Source organism: Phanerochaete carnosa (assembly GCF_000300595.1).
Source record: "Phanerochaete carnosa HHB-10118-sp unplaced genomic scaffold PHACAscaffold_2, whole genome shotgun sequence".
Lineage (NCBI taxonomy): Eukaryota > Fungi > Basidiomycota > Agaricomycetes > Polyporales > Phanerochaetaceae > Phanerochaete > Phanerochaete carnosa.
In genome coordinates, this window is record NW_006767629.1 from 851939 (window position 1) to 874808 (window position 22870).

At 38.9% G+C, this 22870-nt stretch overlaps 2 protein-coding genes across 2 annotated transcripts; both read left to right on the plus strand.

The window, feature by feature from the left end:
• Positions 1-1780: 1780 nt before the first annotated feature.
• PHACADRAFT_191291 (uncharacterized protein) lies at positions 1781-2041 on the plus strand (the record flags this gene model as incomplete). Its single annotated transcript, XM_007391509.1, has 2 exons — positions 1781-1831; positions 1892-2041. The coding sequence occupies 2 exons, from the start codon at positions 1781-1783 to the stop codon at positions 2039-2041; spliced, it is 201 nt and encodes a 66-aa protein (XP_007391571.1).
• A 15491-nt stretch (positions 2042-17532) lies between these two features.
• PHACADRAFT_85700 (uncharacterized protein) lies at positions 17533-18582 on the plus strand (the record flags this gene model as incomplete). The annotated part of the gene is given in 3 exon segments (XM_007391510.1): positions 17533-18123; positions 18139-18255; positions 18274-18582. 3 exon segments carry the CDS (start codon positions 17533-17535, stop codon positions 18580-18582), a joined length of 1017 nt encoding a protein of 338 aa, XP_007391572.1.
• Between the last annotated feature and the right edge of the window lie 4288 nt (positions 18583-22870).

Genomic DNA, 22870 nt, shown 5'->3' on the forward strand with positions numbered 1-22870 from the left:
AATTTAATCTCTCAAGCTTCCAGACTCAGTAGCTGTTTGACTCTATTCTACCACCTTAAAATTCCCATACATATCTTATAGAAATATTAAGTCTCATTATCTGTCATAGTATCACTTTATTTCAATGCTCAAAACTGGGATTTTTCGAAACAAAAAGCTCTCCCAGCCAGAATTGAACTCTTAGCCTCTATCCAACTATCTATGCTAACCTCACTTGTCAAGGCATGCAAGTCAGCAGAAAGGAAGACCTTATTCTTGAACACTGCCAGAGACTCAATTAGAGCTAAGCTACATGCGATAGATTCTGTAGAGCTTCTACTGCATATTAATGAGGGTACTGAGATTTATGAGCTGTGTAGCTATATGCTTGAACCATTAGAGGACTTCTGGCACAATGAATACATGTGCACATCATGTGGAACCAGTCAGACAATTGGTAGAAGCAAGAACATGATCTATTCTGACTTGCTCCTTGCATGTTCCCTATACAGATGGCAGAGGCAGGGCATCATGAGTAGACCTGTTGATGAGAGAATTCTACTAAAGTGGTTACATGCCAACACAAGACAAATAGCCAATACAACATGCAGTAGCTGTGGTATCAAGCTAGTAAAGAAGGTAATCATAGATAATATACCTCAATTCCTTAAGTTCAAAGTTGACGAAGTTACTGTTAAGTGTACTTTTATACTGGACTTGAACAGGTGCAAGTACAGGCTATATAAATTTATCTATTATGGCAATGAGCACTTTATAGCAAGGATAGTTAGCACTAACTAGCAAGTATGGTATAATGATAGATTGAAGTATAATAGTATATATCACTTAGAATTTCAGCTTTATAATATGACACCAACCCAACTTGCCAATAGTCTAAATGGATATAAGCTGGCCTTTGGGTTTTATAGTCAGATGTTATAAATAAACAATATAATAGTCTGTAAGTTGTTATTATTATTTATGTGATAGGTGCATCATTTATAAGATGCACATATTAAAATGATGAAGAATTGCTGTTAACATATTTTGCAAAGTGATAAAGTGATAAATACTGCATATAGCTCTAAGTCTCATATAAATGGTAAGCTATCATAATATCTAAGTTATTATTATTTATGTTACAGCATAAAAGAAATGAAGAAATTATACCTGCCAAGTATATATGCTACAATCCACATAACCCTAGTGAACCTAAGACAGGTCTATGCCACAAAGAATAGTCAAAATGACTACCCCACGAGCAACCAGTGTAGATGACTGTGCTGCAGCAGCACACAGACATAACATCAGACCTGACGATAGGCTTGACTATCACTGATACGACTAGGAACATTGGAGAAATTATCTTGTACAACTCTGCCCCCACCCATATTATGCATACTCAGTGCCTGTATGAGTGCCACAAGAACTTGTATTCTGCAAACTAGCACAAGTAGACTTTCTTTGAGAAAGAGACAGGCTTAACAGAGAGGCCAGACTTAGAAAATAACAAGCCCAACAAATAGCTCAACAACTACTAGTCACCAGCATACCACTATCTAGAACACATATGCTACACCCATATGATCAATCTTGCAGACACAGCCAAGCACCCAGCAGGCCAGAGACCTCTACCCCTATTGAAGTAGACAATGAAGAACAATAGCAAGGGTCACTTTAAGTACTAGAAATCAGACTCGAACCATTTGACATTTCTCTGCCAAATCTCAATGTACCAATCTCACCTAAATGACAGAACAAAATATACAAAGTTATCAGACAATTTCAAACCACTTCTACAATGACAGACACAAATACTCTCATGCGAGAAATGATTGAGGCATTTCAAAAAGTAAATGAACATGCCTCTACTCTAAAGCCTCAGAAATTTGATGGCATGCAACAAATTTAGGACTTCCTGAAAGACTGTGACATTTACTTTAAAGGCAAAAACATGACCAAGAATGCAAAGAAAATTCTCTTTGTACTCAACAACATCAAGAAGAAACTGCACAACTGGTGCCGCACCAAGTTTGACAAATATGAAACCAACTTGTCATAGCCTACATGAGCCAAATTCAAGGAAGATTTTGCCAAAGCTTTTCAGAAAGTGGATAGCAAAGTTGATGTTATTGTAAAGCTCAATATAATAATGCAAGCAGACTTCAATTCTGTCAATGACTATAATATCAAATTCAATGAACTTGTCAAGAAAGTCAAGTACACTAATCCAAGCACAGATACCTATCTTCAATGCACCTATACAAAAGGACTCAAGGCTGATCTTGCTCAAACTCTTGTCAAGCAAAAAATAAAACCTACTTTGCTCCAAAAATGGCAAAAAGAAGCACTTAAGCTAGATAACGCGGAAATAAAATGGAACAAGCTTAGACGAGAAAGATAAAGAGAAAGAACTGACAGAACCACTTTTCATACTGAAGGAAACGGAGAAGAAAGAAGAACTTATAAACATGATTCTGATGCCATAGATGTCAACACCATCTCTCGAGACCAAACCTGTCACGAAGGACAATGTTTCAATTGCAAAGACAAGAGACACATTGCTAGAAATTTCCCTTTGCCCAAGAAACCCCTACAATGTGACTAGCAAGGAAAATACCAACTAACTTGCTCGCAGCAGAGCAGTCGCCCCCAGACAAATTAATGCTCTGAACAGTGGAATAAAGAAAATTCCACCAATGTCTGCACCACAACAGTCAAAGAAGAACTCAACGTTATTGATCTTGACAACGAACTCAGAGACTTGGTCAAAGAAGTAACTAAGCTCTCTCAAGATGAGTCTAAGGATCTCTTTGTCCGTTACCTCAAAGCTAATTTGAATTTTCATGTCTGAGAGTCGCCCCAATGTTAACGCCTCTTAGAATATCAATATCCTCTGTATTAATTGCTGACATGCAATCAAAATTAATGCATATTCCCATTTAAACCAGAGCAAAAGAAACTGTTGGAAAAGTCCTTGCACTAGTCAATTCAGGAGCACAAAGCAAATTCATCAATCAATGAACAGTCCAAGAACTAGGACTACAAGAAAAACCCTTGAAAAGACCAATCAAGGTATTCAATGTTGACGGAACTCCAAACAAGCTAGGGTTCATTTGCAACAAAGTTGAAATTGACATGAATGTAGAAAACCAACCTATCAAAGAAAAATTGTTAGTGACCCAATTAGGCAAGCAAAATATCATTCTTGGCATGGACTGGTTACAAGAAAGAAACTCGTTCATTAACTGGAGCAAGGGCACTTTGGACTTCTCAAAAAGAATTCAAAGATGCAAAATTGAAGAATTACCAGATGATGAAGGCAAAAGCATTAATATCCTTCCATCTGACAACTCAGTGCTCCTTAGAGAAGAAACAGAATTTGCATTCATCATCTCAGAAGAAGGACAAGTATCTACTAGAGGAACAGAAGAAGCTGCAGGACTTGATCTTTATGCAAGCAAAGATCAGATCATACTACCTCAATCTCACATGCTTATCAAAACAGGATTAAGTGCTCAAGTTCCTGAGGGAATCTATAGACAAATCGCATCAAGAAGTGGACTAGCAGTCAAAGGAATTGACATAAGAGCAGGAGTAATTGACAGAGATTATACCAGAGAAATCTGCATACTTTTCATCAACTCCAAAATTGAGGAACATAAGGTGGTCAAAGGAGATCAAGTGGTGCAACTAGTACTTGAATGAATCTCAATGGCAAAATCCAAACAAGTGAAAATCCTATTAGGAACTAAGTGGGAATCAAAAGGATTTGAATTCACTGATGCCAAATTCATACAAGAAACTCAACCAGAAGAAGTAGCCTGATATATGCTCCATCTACTCAGAAAAGGAGCACCTCTTGACTAGTCTATACACATCTCCTTGATAATCGCTTCTGAACCCATTGTGCAAGCCAAACAATGTGAAGAAGAAGACTACATCTTTGTGTACACTCCAGGAGACTCCTTCGCATACACTATGTGCACCAAACCAGAGAATATGGCCAAAGACATTGCATCTCTATGGATTAATGCAAAAATCAACCCAACAATGGCAATGGCACAACAGACAACAGAGAACATGAAAAATGAACTACCAACTGCTTATCAAGACTATTAAAATGTCTTCAAGATATAAGCAGCTGAACAATTTCCTGAATTAAGACCATACAACCATGCCATCGACCTTGAACCAGATTTTATTCCTAAAGATTGCAAGGTCTATCCACTATTGCCATTAGAACAATGGAAGCTTGACAAGTTCCTTGATGAGAATATATGAAAAGAATACATACAACCATCAAAGTTACTAATGGCCTCACCATTCTTTTTTGTTGGAAAAAAGGATAGAACACTTTGGCCGTGCTAAGACTACTAGTATTTAAACAATGGCACTATTAAAAATACATACCCACTCCCACTCATCTCAGACCTTGTCGATTAGCTCAAAGAATTAGGCATATTCACCAAGCTTAATTTACAAGCAGAATATAACAACATATGAATCAAAGATGGAGATCAATGGAAAACAGCCTTTAAAACAAACAGAGAATTATTTGAACTAACAGTCATGTTCTTTGGACTATGCAACTCTCTGGCAATATTTCAGGCAATGATGAATGATCTATTCTGTGACATGGTCAATGAAGGATGGCTAGTCATATACATGAATGACATGCTTATCTATTTATCCAATTAAGACAAACACAAAAAGTGAACATGAAGAGTTCTTTAAAGACTTTGCAACAATGACCTTTTTCTCAAACTTAAGAAATGCACCTTTGATGCATGGCAAGTCAAATTCCTTAGAGCACTTGTATCATACAATCAAGTTACCATAGACCAAGTCAAGATCAAAGAAATACTAAACTGGCCAGTACCAACTACTGTCAAGCAAGTTCGAGGATTTCTAGGATTTGGCAACTTTTATTGCCACTTCATTGACCACTACTCAGACATTGCCAAGCTGCTTAATGAACACACAAAAAAGAACAAACCTTTCAATTGAACAGACAAATGTCAGAAGGCTTTCAATACACTGAAGCAATGATTTACCTCAGTGCCTCTTCTATTGATGCCGGATGCCACAAAGCTGTTGCTCATCGAAGCAGATGTTTCACTCTTCACGATGGTAGCAGTACTTAGGCAACAGGATGTCAATGGAGATTGGCTACTGGTTGCCTATTTATTTCAATCCTTCAATCTAGCAGAATGCAACTACAAAACCTACAATAGAGAATTACTGGCAATAGTATGAGCACTCGAAGTGCGATGCCACTACCTAGAAGGAAATCCAAGCACTACAAAGATACTCACAAATTATAAGAATCTCAGATACTTCCACTCTCCACAGTGACTGAATAGACAACAAGCAAGATGGCAACTATTCCTATCTCAGCTCAATTATGAACTCAAACACCATGCAGACACTAGGCTCATTCAGGCAGATATCATGACAAGAGCTTCTGCACCAGCTAATGCAAAATTTGATAACACAGAAGAAGTGTTACTATCTGAAGATAAATTTGTCACTACAATCCTCCTGCCAGATTCATTATTCACAGAAGAAGCAATCATCTTGAATATTGAAATTGAAGCACCTACTTCAAGTATAAACTACAAACTGGCAGATGACATATAGGAACACCTTGCACACAATGACATCGCTGAACAAGTACGGCCAGCACAACTAGGAAAAACTGACACATTTCCCTTCAAGTCAAATATAGATCAATGGAAAGAAAAAAACAGACTACTCTTCTACATAGAACAATGCTATGTACCAGAAAATCAAGTACTCAGATGCCACATTGTGTCTTCTTACCACGGTTTCTATGGAGCAGAACACTCTGAACAATGGAAAACAGGAGAACTCATCTGACACAGATACTTTTGGCCAAATATGCAGACCTTCATCTCAAACTACATTCAAAGTTGTGCAAAATGCCAATAAATGAAGGTTAATCATTAGCCAACTGTCCCACCTTTTCAACTAATCAAATCTACATGATGGGACTGGTCGTTTGCATTTATAACCTGTGACTTCATTATCTATCTCCTGGCATCTCAAGGATATAATGCTCAAATGGTCATGGTAGACCATGATTCTATGAAGGGGATAATTCTTTGCCCTTTTACAGAGAAAATGGATGCGCTAGGTACAGCCAAGCTTTACCGTCAATACGTTTACCAAAAATGTGGACTATCAGATGTCTTTCTCATGAACCACCGTCTGCAATTTGACTTTCAAGTCATGAGAGAATCGTAGAAGCTAACCGGAGTACAAGAAGAAATAAGCACTACATACCATCCTCAGGCCAATGGTCAAATGAAACAAGCTAATCAAGAGATAGAAGCATACATCAGAATATTCTGCCAGAATAACTCACACAGCTAAACACAGCTTCTTCCTGATATAGAAGTAGTGTTCAATAATCATGAACACAATGCCACAAAATATTCGCCATTCTATCTCATGTATAGCTCACACCCAAAAATCATTCCCACAGCTTTTTCCAAAACCAAGGTCCTGTTAGTACAGCAATGGCTTCTAGAGTGGACTCGTGCACATGAAGAAGCCCATGCTGCCTTAGACCAAGCACAGGATCGCATGGCATCTGGAAAAGCTCACAACGTTAATTACTACTAAATAGTACTAATTAACACTAATTAATATAGTAACATTAATTAACTGACCCCCTCTATTATGCTTACATTTTTAATAGTAAATTAACACTAATATAGTAATTCATTCATGAACTGTTCATGAGCTGTTCATTAGCTATTCATTTGATATTCATTAACTGTTATTTAGTGTTAATGAGCTGTTATCCCTTGTTAATAGACTGTTATGTCAGTATTTTTAGCTTCAAAATCAATGTACCAAAATCAAATTTAATTCTATACAGATTTTTTATGCTATACAACATATTGATAGCTCTATGCAAGCATAATATTCAGAAAAAAGAAAAAAAAATGGCCCCAATGAGAATTGAACCCCAGTCTCACTACTTTTAAGCCATCTGTTGGAACATGCACACTTTAACCACTGAACCATAAGGCTCACATAAATTTTACACTTCAATATTTCTATATACACTCAGCTAACAACTTACAAATAATTTCTAAGTGCAATCTAGATGTTTAACACATATTCACACTTCTAAGTCTAAATCTAACTGTTGCCCTTGTATATAATGCTAGATGTACAATATTTGATATAATTGTCATTTGCTAATATAACAACCTTTAATAGACACAGTAACTTTTTGCAATAGATTATTAACCATTGCTTTGGCTACTGAATCTGCTAGTTAAAATAACATGTTGTTAGTATGCATATAGTAATAAGTAAAGTGCAGAGTAAATATGACATTCTATAATACAAATACAGTTGTATATAGCTTATTAGTTAGTATTTAGCAAAAAAAAACTATTTGCTGCTCTTGCAATAGAATATAGATGCTAGTCAATGTATATAAAATATGCTAGTGATGTTAAAAGCTGTATATATTATCTTTTGCTCCAAAACTAGCATTTTATTTTACCACTTGTGTTTATCAAATGTATGACGGCAATCTTTGGCAATTAGCAGTTTGATATATAAGATATAAATATAAAAATTTCTTTTGAATGATTCATTTATATGTAAAGATGTTGAATATATTTGGACGCTTAATTGACGCTTAAATAACATTTTAATACATTTAAAAAACAGCTTCATTATCAAATATAGTTTAACAAAATGTTACAAATTATATTTACTTTTAGAGCTTACTTTCAATACTAATGATATCTAGCTAATGTTACTAGTAATTACATTTTCTGAATTACGTATACAATAACTAGATTAGAAACTAAAATAAATAACTGTAAGAGCAAATAATAAAGATCAGCACAAGTTAAAACTAAACTTATTAATAGTAGTCAAAGTAAAAAAAAGTAAAAAAAAATCTATTTAAAGCTGTAGATGACTTTATACATATTACAAAATATACAATAACTATTTAAAATAATGCATAACACTACAAAGAAAGATTAAAGTTATGCTACATTTTTATTGACAATTATTACTATGGCAAACTAAATAGTATATATATAATTCTTATACTAGAATACTAGTAGCATTTTTCTGATATATTATTTTGACACAAATACTGAGTGCACAAAAAACGACGCAAAAATGGCTGGAAAATGTATATATATATATATTATAAGAACTATAAAATATTATAGTTTACAAGATCAAATATAACTGTACTTTAGCAAAATTCTATACTATTTAACACTGCTATAATATATTAAAAATATAACACATCATTGAAATAACTAAGCTACAAAAATATTTATATCTGTTACATAATAAAAACATGCATATACACTTATCTCTAAAAATCACAGATTGTAGCTGAAATATGTATAATATAATATTAAATGTATCTTTCAATAGAGAATATTTTGTACATTTAATATGAAAACTTTAAACTAATATTTGCAAAGCAAATTAGTACCAACAGTATACTAATAGCGCAACAGTGAACTAATGGGTGTATATAATATGTAGCTAACAAATATAATATGAAATGGAGTTATAGTTAATATTGAAAGAACAGATTAATATTTGATTATATTAATTACAAATAATGATCTATTGAGCATGTATTTTGTATAGCTAACAAAAATAGTATACAAAGAACTTGCAGCTAACATATTGAGAACAGGTTAACATTTATAGTATAACATTAACAAATAGTGAACTGCTTAGCAGAATAAGTATATAGTTAACAAGAAGAATATACAAAGAGTGTATAAATAGCATTGTAAGAACAGATTAGCATTTATAATGTAACATTAAAAAATAGTGAACTGTTTAACAGATTGAATGTATCTTTCACAAAAATAACATACAAAGAACTTGTGATTAGTATTGAAAGAACAGATTAGCAAATATAATGTAATTATAATAGGCAGTGAACTGCTGAGCAAATATAATGTACCTTTAATACAAATAATATATAAAGAACTTATGATTAATACTCAGAGAACAAATTAGCAAATATAATGTTATTTAAATGAATGGTGAACTGTTTAGCAGATATAGTGTACAGCTAACAAAAATAGAATAATAAGAACTTCAGATTAGTATTCACAAAATGAAATAACAGTTTTAAAATTTTTATAACAAACAGTAAATAAATTAGCTGATATAAGATGCAGTTACTGTATCTAACATATAGAGAGTGTTGGCTGAACTCATTTAACTAATTATATCTCATTTAATAAAGCAAGAATAAAATAATATCTTATAAATGTTGAAAGAGCACTGTTAAATTAACAAACTGGGTTTTTCCAGATGGGCCTTAAGAGCTTACAGGAAGTTTTCACCATTTCAAAAAGGTCAGAAGATCTGGTTTGAGATGACAAACTTCTAAGATGGTTATCCTTTCAAGAAACTCGCATCCAAACATTAGGGACCATTCAGAATTAAAGAAGTTCTAGGACCTTTGATATACAAGCTTGATCTTTGAGGGCAGCAAAAACTTCATGATGTCTTCCACACCTCGCTTCTCATTTTGTATCATGATACTGAGCAATACAGCCTTAATTTCATAAAACAGCCTCTAGAGATCATTGACAGCTATAAAGAGCATGAAGTTAAGGCGATACTAAATTACAAGACATCATATGGCTATGTTCAATACCTTGTCAAGTGAAAAGAACAGCCACAGGCAGAGAACTCATGGACACCCAAGTCTCATTTGAAGAATGCTCAGGATATTCTGAACATATATAAAAGGAGGCACAATCTGCCTATTCGTTCTCCAGCCAAGACAGCTCCAGTTGCAGCTACAACTAATCTCAAGTCTCCAAACCAGCCTTGCTTCTCTATAACACAATGTCATCCATTCTTGCCACCATCTTTGAACACGTCTCTGTTGCCACCCTCACTAAATCTACCTCGCAGATTTGTATCTGAAACCTCTCCAATGACTTCTCTGACATTTAGTTCACTTACAATGCAGATGTATCAGACAACAACTCTTATCATGTCTTTAAGATTGCTAAATCCTGTGTCCCTACTCCAGTCCTCCACAAAAGCACCATTTCTGTCAATGAATGCTCAGTCTCTCTCTGGAACTGGAGCAATGTGAGTGCAGAAGAAGTCAAATGGAAATACCATGAAACCACCTACTTTCAGCGAATTACCAAGATTAGCAATAGCTACAGTGCTGTCGAGCTCCTCTTACAACTTGCGGAGGAAGAGGACAATGCTACAAAGATATTGGCAAGAACTGTGGCAAGCTTCCACATTCTCAATGAGAATTTCATCAACCCTCATTGCAACGCTGCAGACCTAGTTCATATCAACAATGAAACACTCAGGACGGACACAAAACATATAGAGGCATGGAGGGATTTCACTAACTATTCAGGAAACGCATTCATCTGCAGCTCATATTGTCAACACCACCCATTGCTATCAATTTGGTCCTTCCATTCACTTCACCTACCTATTTAACAATTTGAACCCATGCCATTGCAGATTCCTACCCACTCTTAACCTCTCACAGAGTACATCACATCTCCATCATTTAGCCAGTCCATTTGGACCACTACACCTTTGCTGAACAACTTACATTCACTTCCATTGAATGACTCCAATAGCTATATCTCCACCAAGAAGTTGGTCCACTTTGCCTTCTACAACAAATTCTCCCACCTCGTTAACTCTAGCTGGATGTCCCCCAGCACTCTTTTGGATTGGTTGACTCTTCAGAAGGTTACGCAGAGGCAGTTTAAACATGAATGCCACCATTGTAACAAACAGTCAAAGCCACTCATAGTCAAAAATGCCCTTAAACAAGTAGTTACATAAGTCCAGAAGGAGATTTGAGCTTTGAACTAATTTTAATCATTGCTTGAAGGTAGATTGGGGGGTAATGTTACGATGGGCATGATGGCATGGGATATCATTTTCTTTTTTGTCTCTGACTCAGTTCTAGTAGTACTGGTATACATTGACTTATATAGCACAGCTTTACTGACTCACCTGCAGTCTCTTTGACTAGTAGACTAGTTTTTAGGTTAGGTTGAGCAGTAGTATATATATTCTACACATGTACAGTAGTCTCTCAGCTTTTAGCTCCTTTGTAAATCTATGTTTCTTTATTCTGCTCTAATCTCATCTGCAGATAAGGCAATCAAACAAGCTTCAGGCTTGCTAAGAAACCTCTGCTATAACAGCATGTTCACTGCCAGCTCTATACTGCCTGTATCTGCTGACACTAGCATTGCATATAATAGCAATATGCTAGTCACAGTACTGACAGTTCAGATTAATGCCACAACCGTGGCCAAAATGCTCCATGCTTATGGCTCTCCTTTTACGTACATGAAGGACACTACCAGCCTATCTTCTTTGACCAGTGACATCAAGCAGCACCCACTATTGCTTGCCAGTGGTGCCACAAAGATCATGGGGAGCTCTAATTGGACTTCTCCTCTGGTTACTACTTTGGTGATCTCTCCTGCACCTACTCATTCTGCCACTGCAAGTGATGGCAGTGAAGATCTGGCTGAGGTGCTGCTCACCCAAGATAAAGGTAAAAAAGTGTGTAGGTTGTTGCTGCATTATTTATAATGTGATTTGTGACTATAACATCAATAATCTTTGTTTGTCCTGGCTGACTAAAGTAGCTTAGCACAACTTTATCCTTTTGCCTTTTACAATGTGCTGTGGTCACATAAACAGCCCATGTTCATGCTCTTTCATGATCTAACATGCTGTTGTTGCATGAATGGTTTCAGTTCTTGACTTACAAAATGTTACTTGGTGATAATGTACTTGGCATGAAAATAATCAATTTCAGTTAGTGGTATGGCAACAGCAGAGAGTAATCAATTGCATCGAGGCTCCAAATTCAATCAGTCACATGATAAGCAGTGCCATTCACACTTCAGACTATTACATTGATAGATACATATTATTGGTGCTGTGGTTCACTCAGCTTTTTACCTCTGTCCACCATGCTTTGTGGTCTTTACTGTCCTCTTGAGTTTATGTGCTTGTGACTGAAGTGGCTTGATACACATGTGCTGTTGTACCTCTACTTTCATTGTTCACTCATCAGTTATCAGGGATCATTTCACATATACTGCCTGTCAACAATGAGTCAAAATTGTTGGCTTCTCTGTTTAATAACTCAATGTTCATTTTGCTGTATGACAACTGGAAATGGCAATTGTGTCAGTCTTCTTTCTGTAATATAAGTGGCACAGTTTGCATAAGCTGTAATAAACACCCACAGGCATGCAGACTGACTTCCAGTGCACCACACTGTCTGATATTTCATCACTGGAGCCTGCTCTGTTTAACAATAATATGTAACAGTATCTCATCATATCTGGTGGTGTCAACAATGCATGTGACTTTTGTAACTAGAGCTATGTGGGCTGCAGTGCAAATGGTCAGCAGGTACAATTTCTTCATTCTTGGCCATATTACAAACTAGAGTTATGTAGACTATAGCATATATGCTTGGCAGGTACAATTTTCTCATTTCTTTTATGCTGCAACATATGTAACCATACCACAAAGTGGCTGAAGGCAGTTATATTCCAGGCTCCACTTATTCTCAACTGGAAAGCTCTTTTAGTTTAACCTGTCTGAGCCAAAAGACAGAACAGAGCTTTTGGAGATAGTCTCTCTAACTATGCCATAGAGTGGCTGGAGGCAATTATGACCTAGACTGTACTCAATCTGAACTGGGTTGCTCTACTTGCACAAGAGAAATTTGGAACTTTTTGGCCGCAAAAAATATGCGAAAACAGCCTGAAAAAATAAGTAAGAAAATGCCATATTTTTCCTCCCGGTATCTGGCGGCCCGGCAACTCGGCAACCCGGCAGCTGAGCCGATTGTCCACCGGGTGCCGCAGCCACGGGCGCTTTGACAATGGCCTGGCGGACAATCGGCTCAGCTGCTGGGTTGCCGAGTTGCCGGGCCGCTGGATACCGGGAGGAAAAATATGGCATTTTCTTACTTATTTTTTCAGGCTGTTTTCGCATATTTTTTGTAACAAAAAAGTTCCAAATTTCTCTCGTGTTGTACAGTCTGTTTGAGCAAGAGAGAGTAAAGCTTTTACAAATGGTGCTTCTAACCATTCCATTCCAGTTCAGTTCAAAGTTTGTGTCAAAGGTTTGTAAAGTGATTTTGTCTAAGAAAGTGCCAATAGAAACTACCAAAAGGTAGTAGGCAATGTAAAAGATCAGGGGCAAGTCAAATCTCTATGAAGACTTGCAGAAGTTACATTTGTAAAGCATGTTGTGAGCAGAGATGGTGGTGGTTGAGGTGAAAGAAGTATATGAGGTGTACTCACTTCTCCTCCCAGTTGAGTCTGAGGTGGCAAATTGCACATTTTAAGAGAGAAGTTGCTTTATTGGATAGAGGTTAGAGGTTCAATCATAGCTAGGGGATCTGTTTTATTTCGATGATTTTTAGTTTTGAAGGCTAAGGTAAAGCAATATTATGGCAGATAGTATAACTATATATTTCTGTAAGATATATATGGATGTTCTGAGATAGCAGAATGGAGTACAACAGCCATTAAGTGTGGTAGCTTGAAGGATTAAACTTTATGCACAAGATCATGACTATATGCTTAATTATAAGCTCATATGTATAAATATGCACAATCTAGTGACCTAATACCTGCAAAGTATAGTAAAAGAGACTCTTAGAATACTTGTGTAAATTATGGACAAGTATTGATTTGTAGAGAGAAGTAAGAGCAATGAATGCATAGAAAACTTTTAATAATTACAATTAAGTGTTAGTAATTCTACATATATTCACCAGAGTTCTAGATAGTATAGACAATGGAAATACAAAATATCAAGTGATGGTAGCCACTGCTGAGTTCAAAATCTATTGTGCAGCACTGTACACTAAGCTTTAAAGCCAGTAGTCAGCACTTTATCACTGAACCATGATCTTGAACCATTCTCATACTAGGTACACAGTTAGTATGTATATAGCAGATCCTATGCTACATGGTATGGATGGACAGAAATATGTAAGGAAGAGTAGAAGTGATGAAGAGAACAGAACATGCTGTGGCATTTATCGGGTGTTTATTCTGGCATTTTCTCACACTTTATTCCTTTCAAATCACCTCTTTGAACAATTAATTTGATACATCTTTTTATATATTCTGGACCCTTTCATTGTGCTCTATTTGATGGCACAAGGACCATCTGGATGTTGTGCTTTTTAAAAGTGGCCTATTGATGAAATTTGTCTAAATTTCCAGCTCAAGCATAAAATATAGTGCTAATTATTATCAAATGATTTTTTACATGTAGTGATATAATGGAAATATGTATGGACCAAATTTAAAGTCAATAGCTTAAATATACCATATTATAAAGTGAGGGGCAGATTTGCATTAAAAAGTAAACTGACCTTCAAAGTGCTACTTCTAACAGAACATTTCTTCATTACATTCAGAAATTGTAACATGATGCGCTTCCATTGTCATTTCTATTTTGGATATTGTATGCCTGTCTTAGACATGATGTATATAGAGCACTCTCAGCTCTAATGCCTATTCACTTTCCACACATGTTTCCTCCAGTTTCAGCCTTTTAACGCGCTTTGTATTTGACTGAGTATATTAGAAAGTTAATAAGCTATATAAGAACATGTAGTATTATTCTTGGAATTTATTCTTGATTACTTGTGAATTCCCTGCCTGTGCAAATCCCACTTTCAACAGATTATGAGCTTTGTGCTCTAATCATCAGTCACTGACATTACTTGCAAATTCATTGTGAACTCTTTTTACTACTGATCAAACCTTGATTAACTCTGTAATATCATTTCTATCATCCAAAACAAACCTGATCTAGATGCCACTAGCAATCAGTGTTCCAGAGAGTATAGACAGCACTCCAAAGATCCAGTTTCTGAAGGGCACAGAGAATTATTTTGGTTGGAGTATTCAGATCCAGGACATCCTCATATCCATAGATCTACTCAAATACTCTAGAAGCACCAAGACAATGCCCATCAACTCAAGTCAAATTGCTGATTGGTAGAGGAGTGACAGCAAGGCACTCATCACTAGCTGCCTCTGATATTCCTCTGCTGTTGTTACTCACATTACTAGTAGCACAACCTTGAAGGTAGCATAGAACACTCTCACAGAGACTTACGTAAACACAAGCATCATGTCTCAGATCAGTGTTCAAAAAGTCGCAGAAGCTTAAGAATGAGGAGGAGGCAAGCATGAAGGCAGAGATCTGCCAGATGAAAGAGCTGGATGAGAAGATCAAAAAGATAGGTGATACTACAAGCAATGGAGAATTCACTCAGTACCTCTTGAGTGCACTTCTCCCATCTTGGGACGTGTTAATTAATTCCATGCAGGTCATAGATGAAGTTATCGGACGTGTTCTATCTGAAGAATCATGTTATGAAAACCGTGCAATGACATTGTCATGGGTATAGCCCCAGCCTCCTATTATTCCATTTTCTCTGATTTTCTACAATTTATTCCACATTTGCACAACCTTCCAAATGTTGTTGGCATATTGGCACCAGTTTACAAGTCCTAGCTGCATGCTAAAACATTAAAATTGCATCACCAATGGGCACGCACCAGTGCATCAGATGCGCCTGCATTGTCGCCATCTCGTCGCTGCATCACGCTTTCTTGGTAACAGCCACACTCTGATCTCCACTGGACCTTCTATCTCCAAGTCTGATAGGCAACGGACATCCAATTCCTATCAGCCCGACAATGTCATATACCATGACACACTGGCCTCTGCTTCTCGCTGAGTCCCCTAAATACTAGCAGATGCTGGAACTACAGTTGCTTAGGTAATACCTGGGTCCATGTGTAGCCTGAGCAGTATATAAAGGGCCCCTTTATCACTACCTAGCCCCACTCAACTTGGTTATTTGGGCTAGCTGAACAAGTTAACACAATTGTTGTCAGACCTTAGTTAGCGCCACTTTTTGTTAGGTCCACGTAGTATCCCTGGTGCTGTGTCAACATCAGTCCACATCATTAGGTTGAGATCTTTGTGCACCCGGATGTTATTCCTCTATTTAGTGCCTTGTGCACAGTCTCAAAAAATTTTGTTCCCTCTGTTTGAAGAGTAAGTCTCTTCAGTGATTGGTGGCAGACATACATGCGTAGTACTAATCCCTGCATAAAACCAGTGCCTAAAGATTTACCTGAATGCCCTCGTGCTTTTAAACACCTTGCAGACAAGTGCCACTCCCGCCTCTGCTGCACACTGTCCGAAGCCGTATTCAATCAACTCAGTTGAGAACGTGAAGCAGGCACCCTGCACCAGTACACCACCACTGAACTCAGAGCCGTTGTTTGACATGTCTCCACACTCCTGCCCCCATCCACCTCGCTCCCAACTATCAACTGGGACACCATCAAACAAGCCAAGCTCGCTGCGCACAACAACCACCAGCACTTTCAGGCATAGTGAGACCAAGCCCATGCTAGACAAAATGCGCATGCCAGCTCCTCTTCCAGCTGCTCACTAGCAGACTGCATCACTGCTGCACCCACCTACATGTCCATCGCTCCGAAATCCATCACCATTGATTTCTCCTGATACACGGCTGCCAACCTTGCTTGCATCTTCACGCCCAAGTTTGCTGCCATGCTCAAATGTTTCAACATCTTAGAAACACTTGACTGCTCCAATGTCATCAATGAAGACATCAAAACTGTCTTCAAGCTCAGAGATCGCCTTGCGCACCTTGATCGCACTGTCAAAGACATGGCTCGCATCATTAGCATCGAAGAGTGGAATCACTGGAACTCAGGATTAAAGGAAATCGGCGGAATCTCTTTCAAAGGACTGCGACGCAACCAAGTCCGAGTTTTTAAAGTGCTCTGCGCAGTTTGGAGAAATGGGTATTTTGATTAGAGTAGTAAAACTGGATGAGTATATACTTTTCAAATACATAGACTATAACAAGGAAAGGATGTTCGATCCATATATACTGGATTACACATTTGAACACCTCGTCAAACTCAAAATAGTACAATTATTCCAAGAACTTCCTTTCCACTCTCTATAAACCCATTTTCAGTACTCTCAAACAAGTCTGACACAGTGGCTGATTTTCGTCTTGTCTGTACAGCCCAGCCTCACACCTATCATTTCCAAGAAGCTCGGAACTATTACATCAATGACCAGGGAAATTTAAATACCTGCATGAACTACCTCTGTCCAAACCGCTACTATGAACACCCAACAGCACCTGTCACCATCAAAGAGCTACCATTTCTATTCATAAACAGAGAACAAGAACAAGAAATCTGCAATCAATATGTGTTGGACGACCTCACTCTCGAAGACCTAGGCCCGGTAATGGACTGGCCCATAAATAGGCCTCCAGGTCGAAACACCCCGGCTCAAGCAAAGTCTCTGGTAGAACCTGTCAACTCCCACCAAGCCACAATGCAAGATGTAATGAACCTCATGGCTACGCTTATCCAAAACATCAATGATCTTATGGTTAGTGTAAATCAGTTTATTGCAAATGCAAATACGTGTCCAGCTGTGACCGTGACAGTTTCCTCCTTTCAATACCAGTCTATCATCAAAAAGCCCTCCACATTTGACGGAAAATCCTCTGAAAAGGCTAGACTCTTCCGCAGTGCCTTCTGCGTCTACGTCAGAGCCAAAAAGGAACTATTCACACAATGGGACACCAATGACGCTGCAGTTTGGGCACACCCTCACATTGACGACCTAGCCGAAGGGTGCACTCCATTCAGCTTGTCCTGGATAGAATTTGTTAAACAGTTCTCGGCTAAATTTGAACCAGTGGATGCTATTAACGAAGCCAAACAAAAGCTTATATTGATCAAACAAGGAACTAAGACACTTGCAGACTATCTCTTAGAGTTTGAAACCTGGTCAAAGTGCACTAGATGGTCAGAAGCCAATTTATATGACCGCCTCAAAACTGACATGAACTCGGATTATATCAACCAGTTATTCTACTTCCAAACTCTGGCAAAAGATTACATTACAGTTGAAACATACGGCGCAACCATTGACCTGCAGAAAGCAGATTTGGCGGCCAATCAAGGCAGACTGGTTTTGCAGCCCTAGATGACGTCTTGCTCCTCCGGTTTCCGCAATTCAAACACAATGGACATTAACGCTGCTCTCACCGCTGACATCTCAGCTTCCCACTTCAACAATCTCTTCAGTGATTTCAGGGACCCAGTGGAGATAAAAAAATAGTTCAGCAAGCTCATAGTCAGACGCTGCAAGGTCTGCAGGTCTAAAGGTCACAAAGCGGAAGGGTCACACAAGAATACCAAGTGTCAGCACTGTGGGAAACCCAGTCATTGGAAGAAGCTCTGTTTTTCCTGCTATATCAGACAACTCGCCAAGTCACAATCTGTCAGAGCAACATTGTCAACCAACCCTTCATCTTCTATTGGCACATCTCAAGACTCAGCTGCTGATGTCGCTGGTCTCAAGGATATGATAGTTCTAATGCAAAAACAGCAGGCCAAACTGATGGCAAAAATCAGCCAGAGTTTTTAGCAAGGACTGAGACTAGAGCTGCAGCTCTGGAGCCCAGTTTAGATAAACAGCCTTTAACAGCGCTGGCTCCTGTATGTTCAGACTCGGATCCTTTGAACTATATTTCATTGTGTACTGTGTCATCCATAGATCACCTCTCGTCTCATTTTCGCGTATTTGTAACACTATCTGGAATGAATAAGTCTCTACACACTCCTGCCATGATTGACTTTGGTGCCACCAATTATTTTCTACATGAGAAATTTGCACACAAAAACAACAACATCTATAAACGACCACTCAAGCAACAGGTTGGCCTCCAAAATATTAACGGCTCAACTAACAGTGCTGGTGCTATCACACACTATGCTAGGCTCAAAGTCAAAGTCAGATCACGAGCCCCTGAAGAATATGACTTCTTCATCACAGACGTTGGCCCTGAAAACATCATCCTCAAACTACCATGGTTAAAGAAAGTCAACCCCACTATATACTGGGAGACAGGCAAAATGACGCTTCCTAACTGCTCGAAAGCATCGTCTAATCCTCCTGTGTCACCAAGTTTAACTAAAGTCGAAGCTAATCGAGCAGAACACTGGGCCTGAGTGAAGGCCAGCTTGCTTGACAACACCACAAATGAAGTTTATTGCTCAGCAGGCTACACCTACTCACAAAGGTTGCAGTTGAGCAGAACAAGGAAAAGTACTCAAAAACCTTTGAACAGCTTGTTCCAAAAGAATATCACCAGCATACTCATGTCTTCTCTGAGACTGACACAATGAGACTTTCTGAACACAGGCCTTGGGACCATATATTGACCTTAAATTGGACACCCCTTCAATGATCTGCTCCAAAGTCTACCCAATGAGTCTCGCCAAAAATCAGGAGCTACAAGTCTTCCTTGATGACACTATCAAGAAAGGCTACATCATCCCCAGCAAGTTGCCTATAGCTTCACCTGTCTTTTTTATCAAAAAAAAGGATGGCAAGCTCAGGCTTATTCAGAACTATCGCAAGCTCAACGACATCACCATCCAGAATAGATATCCACTACCTCTCACTAATGACATCATCAACAAATTGCAGAGTGCAAAAATCTTCTCTAAATTTGACATCCATCAGAGCTATACTAATGTCCAGATCATGGCTGGAGACAAATCAAAAGCCACTTTTGTCACCAATCGGAAACTCTTTGAGCCCCGTGTCATGTACTTTGGACTGACTAACACACCAGCAACCTTCCAGGCCCTCATGGACACAATCTTTACAGACCTCATTGCCAAAGGCAAAGTCACAATGTATCTAGACGACATCCTCATCTGATCTTCGGATCTTGTTTCACACTGAAAGATAGTACACGAGGTACTAGAGCGTCTCAAAGAATATGACCTCTACTTATGTCCTGAAAAATGTAAATTTGAGAAAGACCAGATTGAGTACCTTGGCCTTCTCACCAGCAAAGGATCAGTCAGCATGAATCCTGGCAAGGTTAAAGCAGTTACAGAATGGCCTGCACCTGCAAACCTAAAAGATGTTAGAGGTTTTATTAAGTTTGCCAATTTCTATCGCTAGTTTATCAAGAACTTCTCCAAGATCGCTCACCCACTGCACGACCTCACAAAGAAGGATGCTCCCTTCATGTGGAGCTCTGCACAGCAATAGGCTTTCGATTCACTGAAGACCAAGTTTACAACCGAACCAGTTTTCACACTCTGGCACGCAGATCGGGGTATACGTGTACAAGTCGATGCTTCTGGCTATGCCACTGAAGGTGAAATCAGTCAGCTTGATCCAAATGATACCCTGTGGCATCCAATTGCCTTCCGATCACAGACTATGAACGCTGCTAAACACAACTATAAGATCTATAATTGTGAACTTATAGCTATCATCGAAGCTTTCAGAGACTGGCGACACTTCCTCGAAGGATTGCCCAAACCATTCGAAATCTGGACTGATCACCCAAACCTCCAATACTAGCATACAGCACAACGACTTACACATTGACAGGCTCGGTAGGCTTTCAAACTTGCTGACTATGACTTTGTGCTTACTCATAAGCCTGGCAAAATCCATCTCGTCGCAAACTCACTTTCTTGCCCCAGCTCTCAATATATCTCTGATGACATGAATAACCAAATGCAAGTTGTACTGCCTGATGATAAATTTGTGAGCACCACTATGGATCTAAGCCTTGGCCTGGAACACTTTGCACAACTAGCTGCTACAGCATTCGTCACAAGCTCCTCTCTAGAACAGGAAGTTTGCAATGTCACCTCTCTAGACAACAAAGTCTCTACAGCACTCTTCAGCCTCCAGGCAAAAGAGCCTTGCAAGCTAGTGGCTCACTGAATGGGAAGAAAATGAAGGTCTCATCTACTACGAGGGCAAAACTCTATATACCAAATGACGCTGCCCTTCATAACAGAATTATTGAGTCCTACCATGACATCCCTACCACTGGACACCTAGAAAAACACGAGACTATTGAACTAGTCTCATGTTATTACTGGTGGCCAGGCATGAACTCCGCCATTGCATGATACGTAGCTAGCTGTGATAAGTGTCAGAGATACAAAGGTGCCAAACATCTTAAGGCAACTTTCGCACCACAAGAAGTTTCTAATGGACCTTGGTAACACGTCAGAGTCGATATAGTTGGCCTTCTTTCTCAAACAAAGTCTCCTGGGAAATATGATGCTTTCACTGTCTACATCGATCACTACAGCAATCAAGTACATCTTGTGCCTTGCCGTACTACCCTCATGGCCGAAGGAGCATCTGAGATACACTTCCACAAAGTGCTCAGACACCACGGTCTCCTATGCAAAATTTTCTCTGATTGAGGACCACAATACGCAGCACACTTTATGCGGAGTTTGTACAAATGACTCAGTATCGAGTCAGGTTTAACTACAGCCTACCATCCAGAAGGCAATGGCAAGGTCAAAAGAAAGAACGCTGAGGTATCTAAATTCCTCCGGCTATTATGTTCACAACACCAAGATGACTGGAATAAATGGCTGCCTATGGCCGAGTTTGTACTCAACTCAAATACATGCTGGTAACAAACATTCTCCTTTCAAAGTCCTCTACGGATACAGGCCCGACTTTACTGTCCCAGCCAGGAAACACTCTAATATCCCAGCGTTGAATGATAGACTTGATCGCATGGCCCAAATCCGCAAGAAAGCAGAAGCAGCTTTCCGTCAGACTAAAGAAAAGACGAAGGCTGACTACAAAACTCATAAAAACCACCTCACTCCTTCAGAGTCAGAGACAAAGTCTGGCTATCTTCAAAGAATATCTCGATACACTAGTAAACTCGTAAACTCAAACCCCGACAGCTTGGACCATTCACAGTGACCAAAATCATTGGTAAACTAGACTATTGCCTCGAACTGCCAAACTGGCTCAAGGTTCACCTCATTTTCCATGTTGACAGGCTCAGCCCATACCACAACAATGGAATGAACAAGAGTTCTACACCTACACCTACATCTATATCTACCAAGTCCAAAGCTCCTACAATCTTCGAAACACTCTCACAGACCCAGACACTTGCGAAATCATCCACAGCACTGCCTCCATTCATGCCACAAAGTGTGTCAACTACAAGCAGCTCTACAAGAAAGGCAAGTCTTCAATCGCCGCTGATCTGCTGCAAGACATCCAGGCACATGTGGCTTTTGCAGCTGCTAATTTTGAAAATCTATGGACTATCGAAGAGGTGCAGCAGTGGGAGGATTGGCAAAAGTGGAATGCAGCGCTGGATGCCAAGATGGCGCAGTTGAGGGCACAGAGTTTGGAAGCTGGGAGAACTGCTAGAAGGTTGCAAGGTCGTCAGTAGTCGCTAGGTTCTCACCATCAAACATAATACTGATAGTGTGATTATCAAATACAAAGCATGTTTTGTCATGCAAGATTACTCACAGATCCCTGGACAGGATTACTTTGCCACGTACACACCTGTCATGTGTCTCAAGTTCTACTAGCTGTGCAGTGCCATCACCACCACCAAAGGTCTTTCTGGTGACATAATTGGCTTTGAAGGTGCCTACTTCAATGGCATATTCAAACAGCCAATTTATTTGCAGCAAGCTTCCAGCTACAATGATGGAACAGATCGCGTCTACATTTTGCTCAAGATGATCTATGACACGAGAGAAATTTGGAACTTTTTTGTTACAAAAAATATGCGAAAACAGCCTGAAAAAATAAGTAAGAAAATGCCATATTTTTCCTCCCGGTATCCGGCGGCCCGGCGACTCGGCAACCCGGCAGCCGAGCCGATTGTCCGCCGGGTGCC